Source organism: Colossoma macropomum, unplaced genomic scaffold (genome assembly GCF_904425465.1).
Source record: "Colossoma macropomum unplaced genomic scaffold, Colossoma_macropomum, whole genome shotgun sequence".
Taxonomy (NCBI): Eukaryota; Metazoa; Chordata; class Actinopteri; order Characiformes; family Serrasalmidae; genus Colossoma; species Colossoma macropomum.
This window is the reverse complement of record NW_023494799.1, coordinates 23,981,890-24,003,614: the sequence shown is the minus strand read 5'-3', so window position 1 is coordinate 24,003,614 and position 21,725 is coordinate 23,981,890. Positions and strand designations below refer to the sequence as shown.

Below are 21,725 nucleotides of genomic sequence, written 5' to 3'. Positions count from 1 at the left end.
CTGGCCTTCGTTTCAGAAACAGCTTCATGAAGACTTCCTATTTTCTGTAAAACTATAGAAGAACTCCTGGATAGTTTTACTGACAAAACGTTTCGGGCAGCTCTCACTGATCCACAAAGACTGCAGACAAAAAAATGTGAAAATTAAAAGGTACAGGATGTAAAAAATGAGCCTCGAATGACGTAAACATGCGAAAAAGACATCATTGTTGGAACATGTATGACGCCAGAGATTACAGTGGGGGGGACGGAGGGTGACAGCAGTAACAAACAGGCAGTTTCTGGGTGGGGGAGCTGCTGAAAGACGACCTCCAGCCCTGATAATCGCTCAGTAAGCATCTAACAGTCTTATTTAGTGGAGTAAATCTTCCGCTGTTGCCCGCAACCGAGTGGTTTAACGCACTTATTGACGCCGGGAGGAAAAGTTCGTCCGTATTTACCCGAAACAGCTGGTGAAGTCCAGAGGAGGAGGTGAGCTCAGTTTGGTTACTCTCAGAGAGAACGATTCGCCAGCTTCTTGTTCAAATTTTCCCGTTCCACCTTAAATGGTTCCGCGGTTACATGTAAGTGGTGCACCATTTAAGGTGGAACGGGAAAATTCGAACAAGAAGCTGGCAAATAGGAAGCCAGCTTCAGAGACAGGATTAGTAAACCCTGCTACAACGTTTTGGCTCACAGACATTCGCTAAAAACCTTAGCTGTATGTATTATAAGTGGTTATATGTGACTTACTAGGCAAACTGCAGGTAGACGAAAGAGATAAACAACAGTTAGCTAGCAGTTAACCTAGCTAGCTTAACCGAGCTTAGTTCTGTTGTTATTCACTTCTAGTTGGCATTTGGGCTAATTTTGGCTAGCTCCGAAAGTTCTTGACGATTATAACTAAGCCTCGAGTACCTAAAACAGCTAGTTAATAAACTGTTGGGCATATCTTTGGAAATGTTGTCATATTTCAGCTGTATTAAAACTCCTTCTGACGTTATTAACTCTTCTTAACTTAAAGAGATGATTGACGCAGCGTTGGTCCAATCGTGATATGGAGATGGGCGTGGTTTCTGCGAAAATGGCCAATCGGTGTTAAGCGGGCGTGTTTGATTTTGATCTAAGTTACCATATAGACTGTCTGTTACGAATTCGGAGCTGTTCATTTTAGCTCATGACTAGCTAACCTAACTAGGTTATATGGCTCGAAGACAATTTTAGAAGTGACATCTTGGGGACTTTTTGAGGTAGGATGGCACAATTTAGTAGTCAAAGGTAGATAATTAAAAGTATCTGCACCTAAGACAGTCTTGTTGTTGTCACAACAATCGTATTTTTTGAAAAATATTGATATTGTAACAATAATAGCTAACGCTGCCTGTCTGTGCTTGCCTGAAGCTGAGCTGCTTTGCACTATTGCAAATAGGCCAGATTAAAAGTAGAATCTGCACAGTACATTGAGAGTGACCCTCATTTGCAGTGTAGCAAGTATTGAAGAGTAATAAACATTGATATATACTTTGGTTTTACCCTTTCATATCAAACCAAGAAATAAAGACAAGTTAAATGCAAACTAGTAAGCATTCCAAAATTTAAAGTAGGTAATAATTTAAATATTTAATAAAATTAATAATTAAAAAAGTAAAATATATGTAAATAATAATAATAATAATAATAATGATAATAGTAGTAGTAGTAGTACAAAGTAAAAAAAAAATATTGAAACATGTCAAAAACAAAATAACAGATGAAGTCTAAACAGTAGGTCACTTTGCACTTTGTGTAGGCTGTTATTTGGAGTGTTGGATGTCCGAGTCAGTTTACATCTGATAACTGTACTACTGGTGACCACATTGACATATGAACTAATATATACACCAATCAGCCATAACATTTAAAGCCATGTCCTTGTTTCTACACTCATTGTCCATTTTATCAGCTCCACTGACCATACAGGAGCACTTTGTAGTTCCACAGTCACAGACTGTAGTCCATCTGTTTCTCTGCATACTTTGTTACCCTGTTCTTCGATCATCAGGACCCCCACAGAGCAGGTATTATTTGGGTGGTGGGTCATTCTCAGCACTGCAGTGACACTGATGTGGTGGTGGCATGTTAGTGTGTGTTGCTCTGGTCTGAGTGGATCAGACACAGCAGCGCTGCTGCAGTTTTTAAACACCTCAGTGTCACTGCTGGACTGAGCATATTCAACAGCGTCCTGTGGGCAGCGTCCTGTGACCACTGATGAAGGACTAGAGGATGACCAACACAAACTGTGCAACAGCAGATGAGCTGATCGTCTCTGACTTTACATCTACAAGGTGGACTGACAAGGTAGGAGTGTCTAATAGAGTGGACAGTGAGTGGACACAGTGTTTAAAAACTCCAGCAGCACTGCTGTGTCTGATCCACTCATTTCAGCACAACACACACTAACACGTATCACTGTGTCACTGCAGTGCTGAGAATGATCCACCACATAAAATTATGTGGACTTCAGTGAAAGGAATAAGATACAAGAAGAATGTAGCATATGAGCCTTTTAAGTGTTTGTAAAAGCTTCCTAGTTAATCCTTTTTGAATCTTTGAAAGACAGAAACACAGATAAAAAGAAAGAAGCAGCAGGAAAAAACATGGTAAATATGGAATGAATAAAAAAACACTGTCTCTTAATATTGTTCAGGTAATCTGGTAATAAGAGCCTGGGTAATGTAATTTGTAAAAATCTGATTACTGAATTGAACATCCTCTCTGACTGATAGGAGGAATAAAGAAAAAGGAGGCAATTAAAAAGTTCAGATTAAGTTTCTGCTCATAGATTTTTCTGCTTATTTCAAATCCGGAACACCAGATTGGCTTTCCGTGCAACCCTAGAGGTGTAGACGTTGGTCTGAGAATGATCTGCAATAGCGATATGATTCTTTTATGAAAATAATTGGTAAATTGTGTGAATACTAACAGAATTGCCAGCCCTAATATCCAGGACCACGCTGAAGTCATGGCGAAGTATGAAATTAAAAAGAGATTGGCCAAACTAATGAAGTAGACGCCAGCACTGAAGCTGAAACTCGCATGTTTGGCGAGCAGCTCCTGAGGATTAGTTACCGAGGCTAGCTATTTTTCACTGGAGCTGCTGGGGTGCTGGAAACTCTTGGCTCTTCTCAGTCTCTGTGGCTGAAGCTCTAGTTCAAGAGCTTGTTGTGTTCCTCCCAAAGCCATGGAGAGCTCTGTAATCCCCCTGCTTAGACGCACAGTTTCTGTCAAGCCTCTCGAGCAGCATGCTTGCTGCTAGTGCCAGCACATGGGGTTTTTCTAAGCTCATCACAGGGCAGCCCATGTGAGCGAGAGTGAATGGCAGAAGTTCTACTACATTCACTCACCTAGCGTACAGCCGGGCAAGTCTATGTGAATGTTTATGTATGTTGGTGAGTATCAGTTCACTTTAAATCTTTTTTATGTCTTGTTTTGATAAATGACAGTACCATTAGATGGCAGCCTGACTGGTTTAGACACTGCAGTTTGGCTTAAACATTGACCGAGCTGCTCTTTTGTGCTGATAAGACTTGATCTTCAGGTTGTAGCATGTTAGTTTGTGACAAGCTGCGTGTTTTATTTGAACTTTTGAACTGTTTCTGGACTGGGAGATCATTTTTACATGTCATTTTTCTTGAATTTATATTGTTGGACAGTTTGCATGCTGTGAGGGAGTGATTAGTGGCTTTTGTGTGGTTAGATAGAGGGATACATACTCTGTGTCCAAAAGTATACCCTTCTAATTAGTGAATTCACCTACTTTAAAAGGAAAGTACAGCAATTTATCAAAATGTCTGCATTATTCCATTGCTGCGATGTAAACAAAGTCTTCCTTTCTTGCATTTCTGGCCCCTGGGTTTACTCTTGGGCCCCCTACCACAGTCCCATCAATATGTTTGAAGTAGACATACATCAAAGTAACAGAACAGAATTATTTTCTTTTCCTTTCTGCATTATTCCATTGCTGCACTGTAAACAAAGTCATTCAGAGTGGTTTTATTTGAAATGGTTGATTAATTTCATTGCAGTGGTAGTAATAGGAACCAGGGGTCTTCATAACCATTTTATTTACTATCCACAACAACCAGTGAACCTACATGCTTTTGGACGTCTTATATATAATGTTCATGATGGTAAAATAATGTTAATTCTGAAAATGCAAGTATTATTTGGGGACGTGTTTGGCTTAGAACACACTGCATGCACCTTACTTTTTGTAAAACAGAGCATTTCACATCAAACCAAACATTAGGTTGTTTTCCAATTTAATCATTTAAATGTACAGAAACCTTTAAAAAATCTGTCTAATTCTCCTTTAAGGGGCACCCATTGCTGATACAGCTTGTATAATATCCATAGAAAAGTACTGACCAAAACAATGGGACACTCTGGAGAAGCTGCATATAAGCCTAAAGTCACCATGGGCTAGAGGGGTGCAGAGCCCCCCCAGCTTTGGGCTGTGGAGCAGTGGAACTATGTTCTCTGGAGTGATTGAGTTCGATCCAGTACCTTTGGGATGAGTTGGAGTGATCCAGAACTGACCATCCAACATCAGTACCTGCCCTCTCTAATGCTTTTGGCCGTACAGGGGTCTTTCTAAGCTTCACGTTTCATTTCCATTACAAACACATACAGCTCATTTGTAAGTAGACACTGCAATGCTAAAGTGCTAATTTGATTACACCAGCAGTCTGTGATCACAATCGCCAGTGTTAATACATCACTGTGTAACCACAGTGAGTCTAAAATAGGAGGCCTGAAAGCCTTTGTGCTTTAGCAAGATTATACCCACCACATGCTGGCCTAACTGAGTCCATAAGAGCCACATTTGTGGAAAAAATCTGAGTTTTGCTGATTCTGTATTACGGTGTAATCTTCTTGTGGGAGCATTTTCAGCTTGTAAAGCAGCACTGACTCAGGAATGGAGACTAAAGATGGTTCTTTAATCTTGCTCCCTCATACTTCACCTTTAAATTTGGACAGGAAAATGTTCTATCATCTTAATGCAGAAATAGGAACCTTCACAGCACAACACGCTTTAAGAAGGAAAAGGAAGGAAAAATGGGTTCTTCCTTCTCCTGCTGCAGTCTTTAGGCTTGAAGAAGTCCCTTATTTTCAAGTAGCTTCTGGTTTTCGTTGAGAAACCTGCCATGACTCGCTGTTGTTCTTAAAGTCAGTTTGGAATTAAATTTGATGTTTTTTTTTTACTTTGTTTGTTCATGTTCCTGGTGGTCTCCCTTTCATCCACTGGATCCCAAAGGAATCTGAGCTCTGTGTAAAATTAGGGGGCGTTGAGGGAGGAGAAAATCAATAATCTAGTTATGTAAATCACAATAGCAGCCGGCTTACAAGGAATAAATGGTGGCAGGCAGCTGTTTAAACATCTATTCACGTTACCTAGTTAAGCCAACTGGTAATAGAAAAGTTAGTTTTGAGAAACTCACGTTTGTGAATCAGAAAACTGCCAAAACAAAAAACTACTAACCTTGCATAACATTGATCCGGGGGGGCACACTTAACCATCTGCACTCATTCTACTGTAAGACAACAGCTCACTGCGGACTGCACACCCTCTACAGACGGTCACCCACTCTCCTCTGTACTGTGCATCATGTATGATATAGTGCCTACTCAGGGTCACGTATATCAGACAGGCTGTCTGTACTGGACATTACATTACATTAAAGTTTACGATGTACACAGACTGTTCACTTCATTAAGTGCACCTTCTTGTATCTACATTCAATGTCCATGTTATCAGCTCTACTGACCATATAGGAGCACCTTGTAGTTCTACAATTACAGACTGTAGTCCATCTGTTTCTCTGCATACTTTGTTTCCCTGTTCTTCAGTGGTCAGAACTCCCACAGGACCACCACAGAGCAGGTGTTATTTGGGTGGTGGGTCATTCTTGGACATGGTGGTGTGTGAATTAGTCACAGCGGTGCTGCTGGAGTTTTTTAAACACTGTGTCCACTCATTGTCCACTCTATTAGACACTCCTACCTTGTCAGTCCACCTTGTATATGTGAAGTCAGAGATGGTAGCTTATCTGCTGCTGCACAGTTTGTGTTGGTCGTCCTCTAGTCCTTCATCAGTGGTCACAGGGCATTGACTGTTGGTTGAATATTTTTGGTTCTCAGTTCAGCTGCGACACTGAGGTGTTTAAAAACTGCAGCAGCACTGCTGTGTCTCATCCACTCGCACCAGCACAACACACACTAACACGCCACCACCATGTCAGCATCACTGCAGTGCTGAGAATGACCCACCTAACAAATAATACACCACTGCTCTGTGGTGGTCTTGTGGTGGTCCTGACCATTGAAGAACAGGGTGAAAGGAGGCTTAAATATTTGTCATGTATGTTTTGCAATATACTATCAAAATGTTTTATATTTTGTACACTTTGTAGTCACAATATCATCATTTTTCATACCCAGTGATACCCAAGTATCTTTTATATCTGCATATTTTGTGATAGGATAGTGGATATAGTGTGTATGGTAATGTGTACTTGTTGTATATTCATTTCCTATATATTTAAGTAACTAAAACTGCCCTAAATAAGGGACCAAGCAAGATTTTTACTTGCCTTCACACTAGTGTGAACGTGACATGATAATAAAAGTAATTTGATTTGATTCTGACTTGCTAGATAATAGTAGATCATTTCCTAGAAAGGACGTGACCGACCTTTTCTGCCTGTAAATGTCAAAACGACAGCCAGCTAGCACAGCTGATTGACAGGTAGGATGCTACTTTTGCTTAGCAACAGGAAGACACGCTGCCAGAAGCAGCATTCAGAAAAATGCACTGTGAACTCCTAACAATAACTTACAACAGGCTAGTTTGCATGTACTGAATAATAAGCCTTAGAATGTACTTTGGACATACTTTAATGAATGGATAGATACATTAAGAATCTCCTAACGTCTTTGTTAAAGATGCCACACCTATTGAATACATTCCAATTATAGATTAAGACTGAGGTGTTTGTATGCACTCCACTCAACAGTCCGATCTCTTTTTACAAGCACAAGTAATTCGATCCTAAATCACGCGCATGTGTATAGAACCACTTAGTGAACACGTTACCATGACAACACCACACAAGTCCAGTCAGAGTGAGACGAGCAGCAGTGAGCAGCGCTTGTGTTTTTAATTGCTTTAAAATGATGTCAGACTCAGGAAATCGTACTTCACATGTGCTTATTAAAGAAGGGCGAGAGGAAGACGTCGTGTTCTGAGACCCATAAGCTGGACGCCCGTTCCACCGCCGTCTTTTAAAGATCAGAGCATAAACTTTGTCCCCTCTGCAGACCAGTTTCTGCTCCCGCATGTTGAACGTTGTGAACTTTCACTGTGAAGTGAGGCACACGCGCAGAGCGTACTTAAACTTTCCGATTGGGAACGTAATCAGATACAGGCATTTACACGGTTATTATTCTTCTATTTAACAGATTATTTACAGGATTACCCACCTCGTTCAATCGAATAGAAATTGTGTTCCGAATGGCCTCAATCGGACAATTTTTTTCCGATTGAGGTGCATACATGGACGTATTCTATTCCGATTGAGCTATTAGTTGGATTATTAACGGATTATTAGGCTGCATGTAAACATGGCTACTGAGTCATGTCTTACATTCTGATTCCCATAATAGAATATCACTCCAAAAATGTTAATGTTACTGATAATGAATGGCAGCTAGAACCATTTTGCATAGTGAGATTTAGTCCACAGTACATTTCATTAAATGTTACCCTCTCTGGGATTTTTGGGCTACTCTTTTAAGCACTATGAGGCTATGAGTTAGGTGGGTGTAATGCTTTGTATCATTTTCTATGACGTGATGCTATTGGAAACCTGATTGTATTTAAGACTGATATGTGCCATATATGTGATATCAGAGTCTTCTGTCATTGTTTAAGTTAATCGCAGCTGTTAACTTTTTATCCAATCTTACATCCAAAGGCAGCACTAGTATACTGTCCTGTTTGAAAGCAGCAGAGGAGAGAGCACAGTCATCCAGCAGTGAGCAGAGAAAGAGACAGAGAGTCAGGCAGATAGAGCAGAAACATGACAAAGGAAGAAGAGTTGAGTGTTGTTCAGAGCTCTTAGTAAGTCTAAAATGTGAGGCTCTACAGTTCCATCATTTTCTTACTATGTCAGGCTTCAGGGAGCTGACCTCCATTTTTATATGTCCTGTTGAGAGGTGGGCAAGCTTTACAGAACAAAAATCAGTTGTAATGTTTACCAAAATACCTAAATTTACAGGGGGTATTCATTTCAGGTGGTACTTATTTTGTATGGGGATAAAAGGTAACACCTAGGGTATTTATATATTTATTTATTTATTTATTTATAATACAATAAAGCTACGTGTAGCCAATACATCATGATGAAAAGGTGCATTTTTGGAAATTGTGCATGTTTTATTCATGTTTGTCATCAGCAAACCCCTTAGAGCAGGGTTTCTCAACTACTGGGCTGCGTAACACAAGCGAAACACCCTCTGGGGTCTTTGGACCTGCACTAATGGAGAGCCAGTGGTCCTTAGTGGGTCTGTGATGGCACTTTATGTCTATTTCTCAAGAAAGAAATGGAAAATCTCTAATATGCCCATTGCATTCAAACAGGTATTGTTCTGGTCATAATTCTCAAGGTTTTTGTGTCAGGCCAGAAATAAAAGAGCATTGTTTGAGCAAAAAAGTTTAACCCCCTGTGGGCCTTTATGCTTTCCGGTGACCAATGGGTGGGCCTTGAGATGAAAAAGACTGAGAACCGCTGCCTTAGAGTAACTTCAAAAGTAGTTAATGGTGTAGGCTATGACATTAATTTAGCTAACCAGCAACATTAAAGGACACATATCATGGAAACAGATTTTTTATAAATAAATGAGTTTGATATAATATGTAAACATTATTTCAAAACATAGTGCTTACTCCCCTGTCCATTAAGCTGAAAATGAAAAACAGCCCGATTTGAATCCACTGTTTTTTGTGTTATCACAAGTGCAACGCATTTACATATAAACACCTATTCAGCCTACAGCTGTTTGAGTTATAAAGAGTGTTTCAGTTGTTTTTTAAAGAGACACAATACAGGGCAGCCAGTCAGAGCTTGTTCATTTCAATCTTTAATAAAAACAGCCTTTTTGGCCCAATCCTATTGCTTATTTTTACCCCTACCCCTTGTTTTTCGTGTCACCTTACCTCTTGGAACTGAGTTACAAGGGGTAGAGGTTGAAATCTACGAAACGGGACCCTCAAATAAAAAAAGAACATTACTTCATTAACAGCTACTAGCGCTGCTCTGTATGCGACCCTGCCAGTCTGCAGTGACAGCAGAGGAGGGTAAAGTTCAGCAACCTCGCTGCTGGACTTTACTTACATTTAGGAAACCATATGCCTTCAAAGAGGGGGCACAATTATTTATTATCACCCACCTCTAATTCTTCAGTTATATGAAGCTGAAGTCAGCTATTCGCCAGCTTCTCATTCGAATTTACGTGTTCCACCTTAAATGGTGCAGCAGTTACATTCTGGCACTTCAGGTGTTGGTACTGCTGGACTATTTAATGTGGAATGGGAACTTTAGCAGCTAGCTTCTAAGAAAAGGACCATAATACACTGAAACGACATTAAACTAGTATAATACGCTGGTTGTCGTAATTTTTAACGTAGACTACTCACATTTGTGGGTTTCTTTGGTTGCTTGTGCAGCCATCTTGCCGGTTTTTCTTTTTTCTCATAACACTCTGTTTGGAGTGTGCCTCTGAAAAACCTCAGGGCCATGTAGCCCTAACACTTTGCCCCATCCCTCTATCTCAGGACACACTACCCCTAGATGTGAACATGCAAAACGGAGGGCTAAGGGCTAAGTGGTATGGGTGAGGGGTGAAATGGGATTGGTCCTTTAATTCTAAGGGATAGAGAGAGGTATTAAAAAGGACTATAAAAATTAATTAATAGCAGGAGAGAAAGATATTCCCTGAGGCCTTAACATACAATGCAAATTATGGAATTTTGGAACTTACTAATAATATGATAATAAGTAGTAATAATGAGAAAATAGAGTTTACTTTGTAATTTATCTCATTCTTTTCACATCTCTTTGTCAGCGTTTTCTTCTGGTAACAGACTGAAGAGTGCTTTCTCTATTATATTTCTAGTTACACTTGTTTGCCTTCTTGTGGTGTGCTTGATTCATTACTTCCCATCTTTCAGTATTAGCCATTTGTTTCCCTCATTTTGAAGTGAGAATTGTTCAGCTGGACATTGTTCTCTCTCTTTGGCTTAATCACAGGAAGAACATGGCTCAGGAGACCAAGCAAACTCAGGCGCCTCTGCTGTGTGCCATGGGCTGTGGCTTCTATGGCAACCCCCGAACCAATGGCATGTGCTCTGTCTGCTACAGAGACTTTTTACAGAGACAGAATGGCAGCGGCAAAGTCAGCGACCCAGGTAAGAACTTCCTCAGGAACCTTTTTGGGGTGTTTCACAAAACAGGATTTGTCAGTTAGTTAGCAAAGCCCAAAGTGAGGTTACACTTACCTTGCATGTCCACTCACTGGCCACTTTGTTAGAAACTCCACCAAAAAAAAAAAAATTCAAAGCTAACCTAACTCTAACCCTGATAATGAGTATGATAATGATTTAGTACCGTCATGTCAGTGCTAATGTTTATAGAGCGTCCATGTTCTAATTTTTTTTGTAGGTAGGTAGCTAATTCATCTGATGCACAAAAATAAAAAATCTTGGCAGAAACCCTTATTCATGACAAACTCGGGTGAAAACAGAACCGGAAAACTGAAAGAAAGTGTTCTTTCTTATATAATTTGCATTTATCGCTTTTGAATTATAATTAAATACTAACAATGCTTTAAAAGAAATAATCACAGTGACTGGGAACTAAAGGGCTACTTAGAATTTTAATAATTTAATATTAAATATTAAAAGGTATAAATTCTGAAAAAAATAAAAGGCATATAAAGCTATAGTCCAGAGAGCCTTTGCTGTAACCACAGAAAACATCACGTTTTTATATATATAAAGCATGTAGATGTGGAACTCTTATCTAGCAGGCTGATGTTTCTCCAGCAGAGGGCGCCATTTACACCAAAATGTCCATCTGTTAGAGAAGAAACAGTCATAAACCTCAGCAGGATCTAACAAACTCACATGTTTACAGTAACAACTTTCAAAACTTTTTTTAACCCGAGGGAAAAATATATTGAGTTACATTATTTTTGAGATTTCCATTAAAGAATTTATAAAAAGTAAAGTGCAAGTTAATGCTAAAAGCATGCAAGTTATAGACTGTACAGAGCGTAGCTGCAGTGTTTGAGTTTCACTGTTGCTGATCTGCTGCAGGAGAACGAAGAAAACAAACAGCATTTTTAATGATTATTAATCATTTAATATTATTACCATTTAAATGATTTCTCAAATGACACGTCATTATAGACCTGTTAAATCCAAAAGTTTCATCTTTTTCTCCTCTTTCATCATAAAAAAACTGAAAGTGCCACTTTCAACCATATTCAGCTAAAAATTTTCAGTGGCTATAATTTCAGCACATCCCTAATTTTACCATTACTCACTAATGAGACCTTCACACATGCTCATCATAACAGGAACTGGAAAAAGCACACTGATTTCTGTCACCTTTTGAGTCATTTTATCTGGACCATATTTGTTATGACTGCTTTTCTGAGTCATCGTGATTGAACATGCTGCCACTGACAGATTCACAGCTCCGGCTAAGGATGGATTATGCCAGGGCCACCCAGCCTTATCCTCAAAGGGCCAGTGTGGTGTTGTTGCTATTCAAGCAGGCCTTAGCTTGCTAACTAGCAGAATAAAGCAACAAACTTGAGATGCTGTAAGGCAGACATGTCAAACTGGGGACCTTCCAGGCCAAAATGCTGTGGAGATTAGCGTTTACCTTCATCTAACACTAAGAATTCAGTTTATGAAGGCCTAACTAAGGTGATGAGCGGAATCAGGTGTGTTTAATGAGACAGGGTCCTGTGTAAATTTCATGATGATCGGACCAAAAGAAACAGCCCAAAATGACTTGTTAAAAAAGTCTGGTTCCATTGACTTACATTAAAAATAAAGTAGGTTTTTTCTTCTCCTGTAAAGTTACCATTTTGGAGATACAAGGTTTTCTTCCGACAACAGTGAAATACATTTTGTTTTTGGCAGAGCTGGAGCGTGACCATGAGGAAATGCAATTGCAAATGGGTGATCGTTATTCCGTTTTTTATATATCAGAGTCAGACCAGTAAGATAATGTAATTAAATGTCAGGGAGCATGCATTTTCCATATTACCTATTAAATTTCCAGCCATTATACACAGAAAAGCAAAACGTATACACATTTTGCATTTGGATTTGAATTATATCTTAAATAATGCACTCCAATGAAAAATGCAATTGTAAATACACAATTTAATTAGCATTTTCAAGTTTGCATTTGAATTTTAAAAAAGTCCAGAATATGCTGGTGTATTCTGACATTGTATGACATACTACTATCTATAAAAATAGAGAAAAGTATGTTACATTGTTAGAATTTTCCATCTTGAAGCCTGTCTTTTGTCTTTATGTCCATTTTAATAGACAAGCATTTGTCATGACCTACAAATGTCATAACTAAAGAGGCAATATTCGGATACTACAGATGTCTTGGCTAGTTTGACTGTATTTGGGATTAAGGGAAGTTTAGTTTTTCACCAAACTGTTCGTTTAAGAGCAGATTTGTCCTGTTTCCTTAGAGTTAGCGAGCTGAAGCGGCCAGCTGCCTGCTTGCAGAGGTGTTGCCACCGTTGATGTTAATTTTGTTTTGTTTCTGTTGCCTGCAGTGTCAGAATGCTTCAGCGCTTTAGGAGAGTCTCTCTCGACGCAGTCAGCCACAGTCACGCCTGCATCAGCACTAGAACAAAGGTATGGTTTATTCACACTTCCTCCACATTTATCCTTTTTCAAGGTTGATTTCAGTTTAGTTTCAGTTCTAGACATTGGCGAGATGCAGTTCTCTGACCTTGCTCTATAGAATCGATTGGTTTACCTCTAAACTCAACTGAATAGCCATACACCTACACCTGTCTGACATTGTTTGCCAAGTTGATGTTGTCATTATCATCTACTCATTTTGTGAGATTTTGGCTCAACCAAAAATCAAAAGTAATGAATAAATAATGATGTATTTTATTTATTGCACTTTTCATTTAGGTGAAAATCTCAAGGTGCTGCAAAGGTAAATTTAAGACAGTGATAAAAGCATAATGTTTAGAAAAAGTACATAGCTAAAATAAAAGTAAATAATAAAAAGTAAATAATAAAAGCAGCAAACTGTCATAACATTTAAGTGAAATACCTTCATGCCATGTTCAGTGTCGCGCGATTAAATTTAGGAAATATTTGAAATGACTTGATGTGGTTTGAGGCAAGTGCATGATGATTTAGGTACAGGTTTGGGAGACATAGGAACCCATTATGAAGAAAAAGCTTAACGTGGCTTAATGTACTAAAACGACGACCTGGAAACAGAAACATCAAACTCTCTGAATACTCTCTACTACCAAAATAGATGAACCTAAAAACAAGAATAAAGAAATCTGTGGTTCCATAAGCTTTTTTCCTTTATAAAAATTATTATTACTTTATTTTTAAATTACTGGTTCATCAATTTGGTAGTGCAGAATATTAATGACCAGGAATATATAAGAATATTTGGTGTTCCTAACTTGTTGTTCTAGTATATTAAGCCACATCAAGCCTTTACAGGTTTCTATGGAGAGTAAAAAGCTTGATGTAAAAATTCTGACTTTATTTTTAAATTACAGGTTTATCCATTTGGCAGTAGTGAGTACTCATAACCAGTAACATGTAAGAAAAGTTTGGTGTCCCTGGGTTGTTGTTTTAGTACATTAAGCCGTACTAAGTTTTTTCTTTATAATGGGTTTTATGGAGAATAAAAAGCTTAACTCAAAAATTATATTTTTTTACAGGTTTGTGTTGTTGGCAGTAAAGAGAACTCATTACTAGTAATATGTGAGAGAAATTTGGTGTTCCTAGGCAGTTGTTTTAGTACATTAAGCAACGCTAAGTTTTTTCTTTATAATGGGCTCTTATGGAGAGAAAAAGCTTGCCGTAAATATTATGCCTTTATTTTTAGATTACAGGTTCATCCATTTGGCAGTTGTGAGCACTCATGACCAATAATATTAGAGAGAATTTTTGCTCCTGGGTTATTGTTTTAGTACATTAAGCCAAGCCAAGCTTTGGACGAAGCTAAAATGCTAAACAAAACTACCTTAGCCTGGCATCTTCAGTGTAAAACTAATGAGGTGAACTTCAGCCACCAAATATGCCTCAGCTGATCCGCTACCTTTGGGCTACGGGGGGAAAATTGTGTAATTTTGACTGTTGGCTGAAACGTTGCTTTACAAATACCTGAATTTCTTACAGTAGTCAAAGCTTGATAACGCCTGCAGTAGAAGCACAAGAGGAGAAGACTTCAGCAGAGGCCCAGGACAAGCGGAAAACAGAAGAAGTAGCAGGTATGGCTCTAACTCTGACTCTCACGCTCTTTCCAGTTAGTCTGATCATTCTGACGTAGCTTCTTCACAGGCCGTTCCAGCTCAGAGTGAAACAGTGACAGGTTATCAAGGGTGCTCTGACAAAAGTTCAGCAGAATTCCATAGAAACGACCTCGCTGAGTCCCACCCATCCTCAAATGCACTCTCTTCCTCTTTGTTTGCCTTTGTTTGATTTGAGAACGTTCCAACAAGTGCACAAAGTCCAGTGAAACACATCAGAATCCCCCTTTATCTCTTGCTGATGAGCAAGCAGGGCAAATACGAGTGCTCTGCAGCTGCCTTTACACACCGAGCACATTTTTTTTGTGCAATTTATTCAGCGTAGATTGTACGTGTGTATAACTGAACACTTCTTGCACACTGAACGTGTTTTTTTGGACAGTGAATAAGCAACATTTTATTCGCCCTGTGTGCAATTTTTGCAAGATTTTGCAGGCAACATGAACTCGTTCGACCAATCACTGTTGTCTCTTCCGCCGACATACGGAACTGTGACTGCCAGGCTGACCAGTTGGCTGTGTCCCAGTAACCAGAATGTCTAAAATATCACTTCATCTTCTGTTTTGTCACGTATGGAGCTGCATCTCCAAAATCAGCTCAATCTGGATTAGAGATAATATTCCAGTTCCTGAACGAGACGCCAGAAAGTCTCCATTTTCCTTTCACTTTTCCAAAATGGAAAATAGCCTAATCTAATGTCACTGCTTGCTGAACAACACAGTGAAACTGTAACTTCAGAATGAAAAAAAGTGATGCATTGACTTTATTCAAATGTACATTTTCACATTAATAGAATATTATATCTATAAGAAGTAAATAAACTGTAAGAAAAAATTGCATTGCAATATATTTTATTTATGTGGATATTTGAATAAATTTGAGTAAATCTCAGTAAATTCACTTCATTTCTCTTTTTCTTTTGTCTGCTTCTAGAGATTTGACCTTACCTGTGTTCAGGGTGCTACTATGGAAGTGTCCGCTTATAGTTGTGTCTTAGGGTGTTTTCATGTGTAGTTCTTTTTAAATGAACCGAACTAAGTTGTGTTAAAGTGAATCTGAAAGGGAACCAGTTGCAAATGACCTCAGTTCTTTTTGTGTTCACAAGGTAAATTAAGTATAAAGAGGACTCAGTTTTCTTTCTGGTCCTTTGAGATCTCAGACCACTTCTTTTTAAGACCACAGCTCCTTTAGAACTCTGACGGGGATGAGAGGAGCTACCAGACCCACCTACTGCTCTCCTACTGGCCACGCTGAAACGACTGGCCGAAGTGCATCACACAAATTTGGAAAAATGACCCTGCATGTCTTCTCCATTTTCGGCTGTGCTCCTCACTGAGCTCCACTGGGCGAAAATCTGCATCTGCAATTTCATTCATTCAACGTTCAGTGTGAACACAGCTTAAAACTCTGTTGCACGCCCAGCAAAAGCCTTTAACACGGTAAAATCAAGCGGGCTCTCGCATGTTATTGCTTTAATATGTCGGCGCTGCTATCTTGTCACAGATCACGGACAGGCTTTATCCTGAGTAGAACCTTATAAATGATCCTTTGTGGTTTGTTTTACCAGCTGAAGTGCTGGAAGTCTGTGGCTGTGTGTACAGTGGGCCTCCAGGTCTTCACTATAAAACAAAGCAAAAGCGGACTGAGGCCATTTTGTTTTTGCAATGCACAAATCAGTCGAACCACAAAATGAACTACAAACAACCCCGAACTGAGATTACTTCGAGAGGTGGTCTCAGTTCGGTTTGTTTTTGGGGCCGTTAGGGAGGAGTTTGTTTGGCGTGTTCACATATGCATAGAAAACCATGACTCAGAGTCCGCTTCAGACACTGAAATGGCCCAAGTGTGAAAACGCACTTATTTGCAGCATTCTTCTTTTTTCAGTGCAGTGGCTTCTCTTCCCAGTCTTTGGGTCCAACCTGAGGGTTCCACATTTCTGCTCTAACTGCTCTAACAAAGACCCTCAGGTGCCCTGAGAAATTGGTATAGAAATTGTTTTGACGAACTGAACGAGACTCAAATTTGTTGAAGATTGTTGACTCACAGAACAGATAAGCTGAAGCCTTAACTGATCACAGCAGCTGTTGCCCAGTAGCTTTACAGAACACTGGCAGCAATATAATTTAGCCGACAGTGTACAGCACAATTCAGTTTTAGTCAACATAAGTGTTATTAGTTTGTAATGCTTTTAATAGAAAGATAAAACATAAATTCTGGTGTGTTTTTTTTTTTTTTGGTTGTGTAATCAAACAAGCATATTTTATTTAAGATAGTCTTAATCTAATGACCGCTGTTAACGTCACTACACAGTAATTAAACTGCCTGTTTGGATCAGTTTTGAGCAGAATTTTATGTAGAGCTTAGGCTGGGTTCGGCCTCAAAACCTGATGAAGTGGTTCGAGTCAGGTACAGACAGAAAGGTCTTGGGCTGTATTCACGCTCGGACACCCAATTAAAGCTCCAACTTAAATTTCCAACTTGCCTTTTTTCGGTTAGCTACAACAACGTAGCCCAGCTTAAAAGTGTAGCATTTTGCACTGAAAGCTGAATATTATTATGCAGAAGCTGTAAAAATATGTGGTACAATTTTCCGTCCAGATAAATGGTGCAGTGAAACATGTTGTCCAACCTCACAACAGTATCTATAAAGAACATGTTTGTGAGCAGAACATGGTTAGGTCAGTTGAGTTTAAAATTATTGAGTTTTAAAATTGAGTGATTTTGTTTGTGTAAAAGGAGCATCTGATAGCGCAGCAGAAGCTAGCGTTCAGAAGAACGTTAGCATAGGTGAGCTGCTAAGGTCAGCTGGGTCAGTGGAGGACGGCGCTAGGAGAGGAAAGAGGAAACTCAATGAGATCCTTCAGCTAGATGAAGATGGTGGTGAGTGTAGTGTTAGCATGGTTAGCCTTCATTGGCCCCATGTTTTGCCAACTGTTATGCTGTAATAATTAGGTCTCCTTTTGCCTCCGAGCACTTTTACTTCAGTTTATGTTAAAGAGATTCAGTGAAAAATCGAATTCATGTAGTTTCCTGCCTTATTCCAAATGTAATCGATCAGCCAAGACGTGTTTTAAGTTTGCTACTTTAGTCTTGTGCTGCAGCTATGATGCTAAATTTAGCCAGCAAGCTAACTTGTACCTCACTGGTTAGCATTGTGTGAGCTGCATGCCTAAACCATCACACTCTTGTCTCAAGTTGTGTTAAGTTGTTAAGTAATCTTACTGTAAAAAGCCAAAACCCACAGAAACACTTATTGGTTCCTGTGTTTTTTTTAGCAAGATCGCGGATCTGGAGCCCTGCTCACTAGAGGGTTTGTTTTCATTTTTATTTTTTTGGTTCCTGACAAGTATGGTAATATTTCCACAGCCTCTGGATCAGACGTCTCGGTGCAGTCCTCCACCACTGAAGTGGACAAATCCAAACCGAAAAAGAACCGCTGCTTCACCTGCCGCAAGAAAGTGGGCCTTACTGGTAAGAAAGACTCACACCCAGCGTTTCTGTTTTATCAGTCCGGCTTATCACAATATGGGAACCCTAGAGGCAAATCTTTTCAGTACTAATACTTCATATTTTGGCTGCAGACAAGTTTATAAAATTCTATCCTGTGCAACTTCACAGGTTAAAGTAACTAGTAGGACACTAGAGAGCTGTAAACAAAACCAAAGAAATGTTAGATGTGTCCAGAATGATGAGTAGAGCTGTATAAGATGCTGAGAAAAGAAAGACCAACCAATCAGCTTTCGTGCCCGGAACTTCTTGTATAAATGAATTAAACTAATATGTAAGGAATCCTGTTGAATCCTGTTTTGGATTCATTTCTGTGATGTCATGAGAATCAACTCAACTAGGGGGAAAGCATTTATTTGTATCTGTGTTGTCATTGTACATTTTGTTTCTCTTTAGTATTGAAAATAAAATAAAAAATGTATAAAAAAAAAAAAAAATAGCAAAAAAAGATGAACATTTGAACAGTAGTGTACCCAATCTGGATAGCTAGCTGAGTGAGCTAGTTACTGTAGTTGATATAGGAGGATACAAGGCAAAACACAATGTTAACAGTGTTGATATGGTTACATATCAGCAGAGAGTGTTCCAGGCAGCCACTTCTTCTATACAAAAACACCTGGTCCAAATACAGCCTTACATATTAGTTTCGGAGCAGTTACTGCGTAGTTTGTAGTGGTTACGAATAAATAAGTCTTAAGATTAATAGCTGAAATATCTGGGTTTAAACGGAGTTTAAACATGCTAACTGCTGTTTCTCTGTGGTAGGTTTCGACTGTCGCTGTGGGAATTTGTTCTGTGGCGTTCATCGATACTCCGACGTCCACAACTGCTCCTTTGACTACAAAGCCGAAGCTGCTGAGAAGATCAGAAAAGAAAATCCAGTCGTGGCTGGAGAAAAAATTAAGAAGATCTAAGTGGCCTGTGATATGGACCCCCCCACCCACTGTTTCCCTCGTCTTCACATTGAAACTGTCATAGACCCTTCAATCATGCATGCCACACTGAGTTGCATCGTTCTCTGAAATATATTTCCATTCTAAATATTGTATTGTGTGAAATGTTACAGACGTTTAGATTTATAAAATTTTATTATATTTTCTTTTGAATTACTAATGGGGCTTTCCTTCTATTGTGGTGAGACTACTCGAGGGGCTGGGCTTTTCTGGAATCTATAAATGAACATGGTATACAGTCATATGCAAATGTTTGGCCACCCTTTGTCAAATTGCATGTTTTGTCTTGTGTAAAAGTTAAGGCACATTTTATATTTTAGGGTTTTTTTTTATTAAACTCGCAAAAATTGCAGTAAATGCCTATATATCTATATTATATATTACATATATTTATATTACATATTTAAGTTCACTATAGAAATTTGTGTTCACTTATTTTAACAAAAACATGTACTTTGAGTTGGGCTTGGGTGTTCAATCTTTTGCATACGACTGTATGAGTGAAGTTTTTCTCTTTTGCAGTTCTATGTTCAAATACTGAATGTAAATGGAAGGTGAGGCTTCTGTTTCACATCAGCGGCTTAAAAAGTGTGAAAATCCTTTTTGTGTCAGTTAGCCTTGTCGTCTGATTTTTTATTATGTTATGAAAAGGGTTTATAATCAATAATTCAGGAAGGTATGTGTGAATATGCGAACGTATGAGAGTGTGTTTCTGATCTGTCTCTGGAGATTGTTGACTAATATAATTGCGTTTCATTAATGGCTATGATTTTTTTTTTTCCTGTTCAGATTACAGCTCAGTTACTAGTGTGAAAGGACAGTACTGTGTCTTCATATATACATTGATAGATACTGTATACGTATACACCAGTGAGCCCAAACATTATTACATGTACAGCATTTGGCTGATGCTCTTATTCAGAGCGACTCACAATTTGGTCATTTTCCACAGGTAGGCAAAGGTAGTGTTAGGAGTCTCGCCCAAGGACTCTTATTGGTATAGTGTAGGGTGCTTGCCAAGGTGGGGGATTGAACCCTAGTCTATAGTGTACAAGGCAGAGGTGTTACCCACTACACTATACCAACCGTTATGACCAGTTACAGAAAAAGCGGATACGTGTTGGGGCAGTGAAGGCAATTCTGTCTGGTCATAACACCCTGGTCACAGCACACTATTTTGTACCCTGCTGCATATGGAGCTATGCAGCTGCAGATCGGTCAGAGTGCCCATGCTGACCTTGTCCACCATTGACAGAGCCTACAATGGACACATGAGCCTCATAACTGGACCTCACAGCAGTGGAAGAAGGCCGCCTGGCCCGATAAGTCCTGTTTTCTTTTACATCATGTGGACGGCCAGGCACTTGTGCAAGTTTACCTGTGGAAATGATGGCAAGAGGATGCACTGTGGGTAGAAGTTAAGCCGGTGGAGGGAGTGTGATGCTCTGGGTGATGTTCTACTGGGAACCCCTGGCTCTGGGCATTCATGTGGATGTCAAATTGACATGTACCACCTACCTAAACATTGTGGACCAGTGGCAGTGATATTTGTTGTTTGGCAATGTTTTGAGGAACATGATGAAGAGTTCAAAGAGTTGCTCTGGCCTCCAAAAAGTTCCCAGATCTCAATCCAGTTGAGATGTGCTGGATGAAGTCCGAACCCCAACTGCTCCGTCTCAACTTACAGGAATTAGACTAAGGATCTGCTGCAAACGTCTTGGTGCATTATATATAAATAAACTATTTAAACTAACCTGACATATATTTGTTCCATTTATAACAGTTATGAAGCATCATTCCCAAGTAATGGAGCTTGTTACACTTGTTGCACCTAGTTAAGAGCACCATATCACTATATATCAGTGCTATATATTTCTACTTAAGGTAAAGTACAAATGTATCATTTCTATGAAGGAGTGTGTAACTGCACACATTAGCAACTAACAGTGCTAAGAAATTCTGCTTTTACTCGAGTGTAGGGTTTTTGTGTGGGAATATATATGTGAAAATATGTTTGAAAGCGGCCACTTACGTTCATGGGCTTCCATAGAACTGATAGGTGGTGCTCTTATCTAGGCCTCTGCCTTGTAAGTTCCATAACATGGGAACGATCCTTCAAAACATTCTCATAAATGGAACAAATGTCTGTTTAAGGGCTCTTCAATTAATAGTATAAGCTGCCTATAAATATTGAAGCATTACTTTATAAATTTATAAAAGGCCCTTCGTAGGTAGCTTTCCCGGTATTATCATGATTTAAATTAAGTCTTGAGATAACTCGGTAACCTGCAATTTAGGGGCTTATATGTCTGGCTTATACGCTTATATGTGCTGCAGATAGTTCAGAATGTGTGATATGAAGTATTTCTGGGGTTTAACAGTTGTTGCCTCTGCTTTGCTAAGTCATGCTGTTATGTGTACAGTCCAGATTTTCTGTTTTGAGCAAGTTGTATATTCAGAGTGATTGCGTACAGATCCAGTCACCATGCCCATTGCCAAGCATGGGCTAGAGGGGTATAAAGCCCCCCAGCATTGGGCTGTGGAGCAGTGGAACTGTGTTCTCTAGAGTGCGTGAGCTCCATCCAGTGCCTTTGGGATGAGTTGGAGTGATCCAGAACTGACCATCCAACATCAG

The 21,725-nt window shown here is 39.3% G+C and overlaps 1 protein-coding gene across 3 annotated transcripts; it reads left to right on the top strand.

Annotated features, from left to right (window-relative positions):
* Positions 1-230: 230 nt before the first annotated feature.
* On the top strand, positions 231-19,850 carry zfand6 (zinc finger, AN1-type domain 6). Of its 3 annotated transcripts, none has more exons than XM_036586243.1 (6): positions 231-330; positions 10,328-10,485; positions 12,891-12,972; positions 14,500-14,591; positions 17,997-18,101; positions 18,903-19,850. In XM_036586243.1, the coding sequence occupies exons 2-6, from the start codon at positions 10,335-10,337 to the stop codon at positions 19,049-19,051; spliced, it is 579 nt and encodes a 192-aa protein (XP_036442136.1). In that variant the 5' UTR covers positions 231-330; positions 10,328-10,334; the 3' UTR covers positions 19,052-19,850. The 3 variants fall into 3 exon arrangements, with proteins under 3 accessions (XP_036442136.1, XP_036442134.1, XP_036442135.1); XM_036586241.1 differs by having other exon boundaries at positions 232-470; XM_036586242.1 differs by lacking the exon at positions 231-330 and adding an exon at positions 998-1,228.
* The last annotated feature ends 1,875 nt before the right edge of the window (positions 19,851-21,725 follow it).

Bases quoted from the DNA above. Each gene is read 5' to 3' on its own strand.
- zfand6 (XM_036586243.1), top strand. From the start codon at position 10,335: ATGGCTCAGGAGACCAAGCAAACTCAGGCGCCTCTGCTGTGTGCCATG. The intron at 10,486-12,890 runs GTAAGAACTTCC...TGTTGCCTGCAG, and splicing joins CGGCAAAGTCAGCGACCCAG to TGTCAGAATGCTTCAGCGCT. The intron at 12,973-14,499 runs GTATGGTTTATT...AATTTCTTACAG, and splicing joins GCATCAGCACTAGAACAAAG to TAGTCAAAGCTTGATAACGC.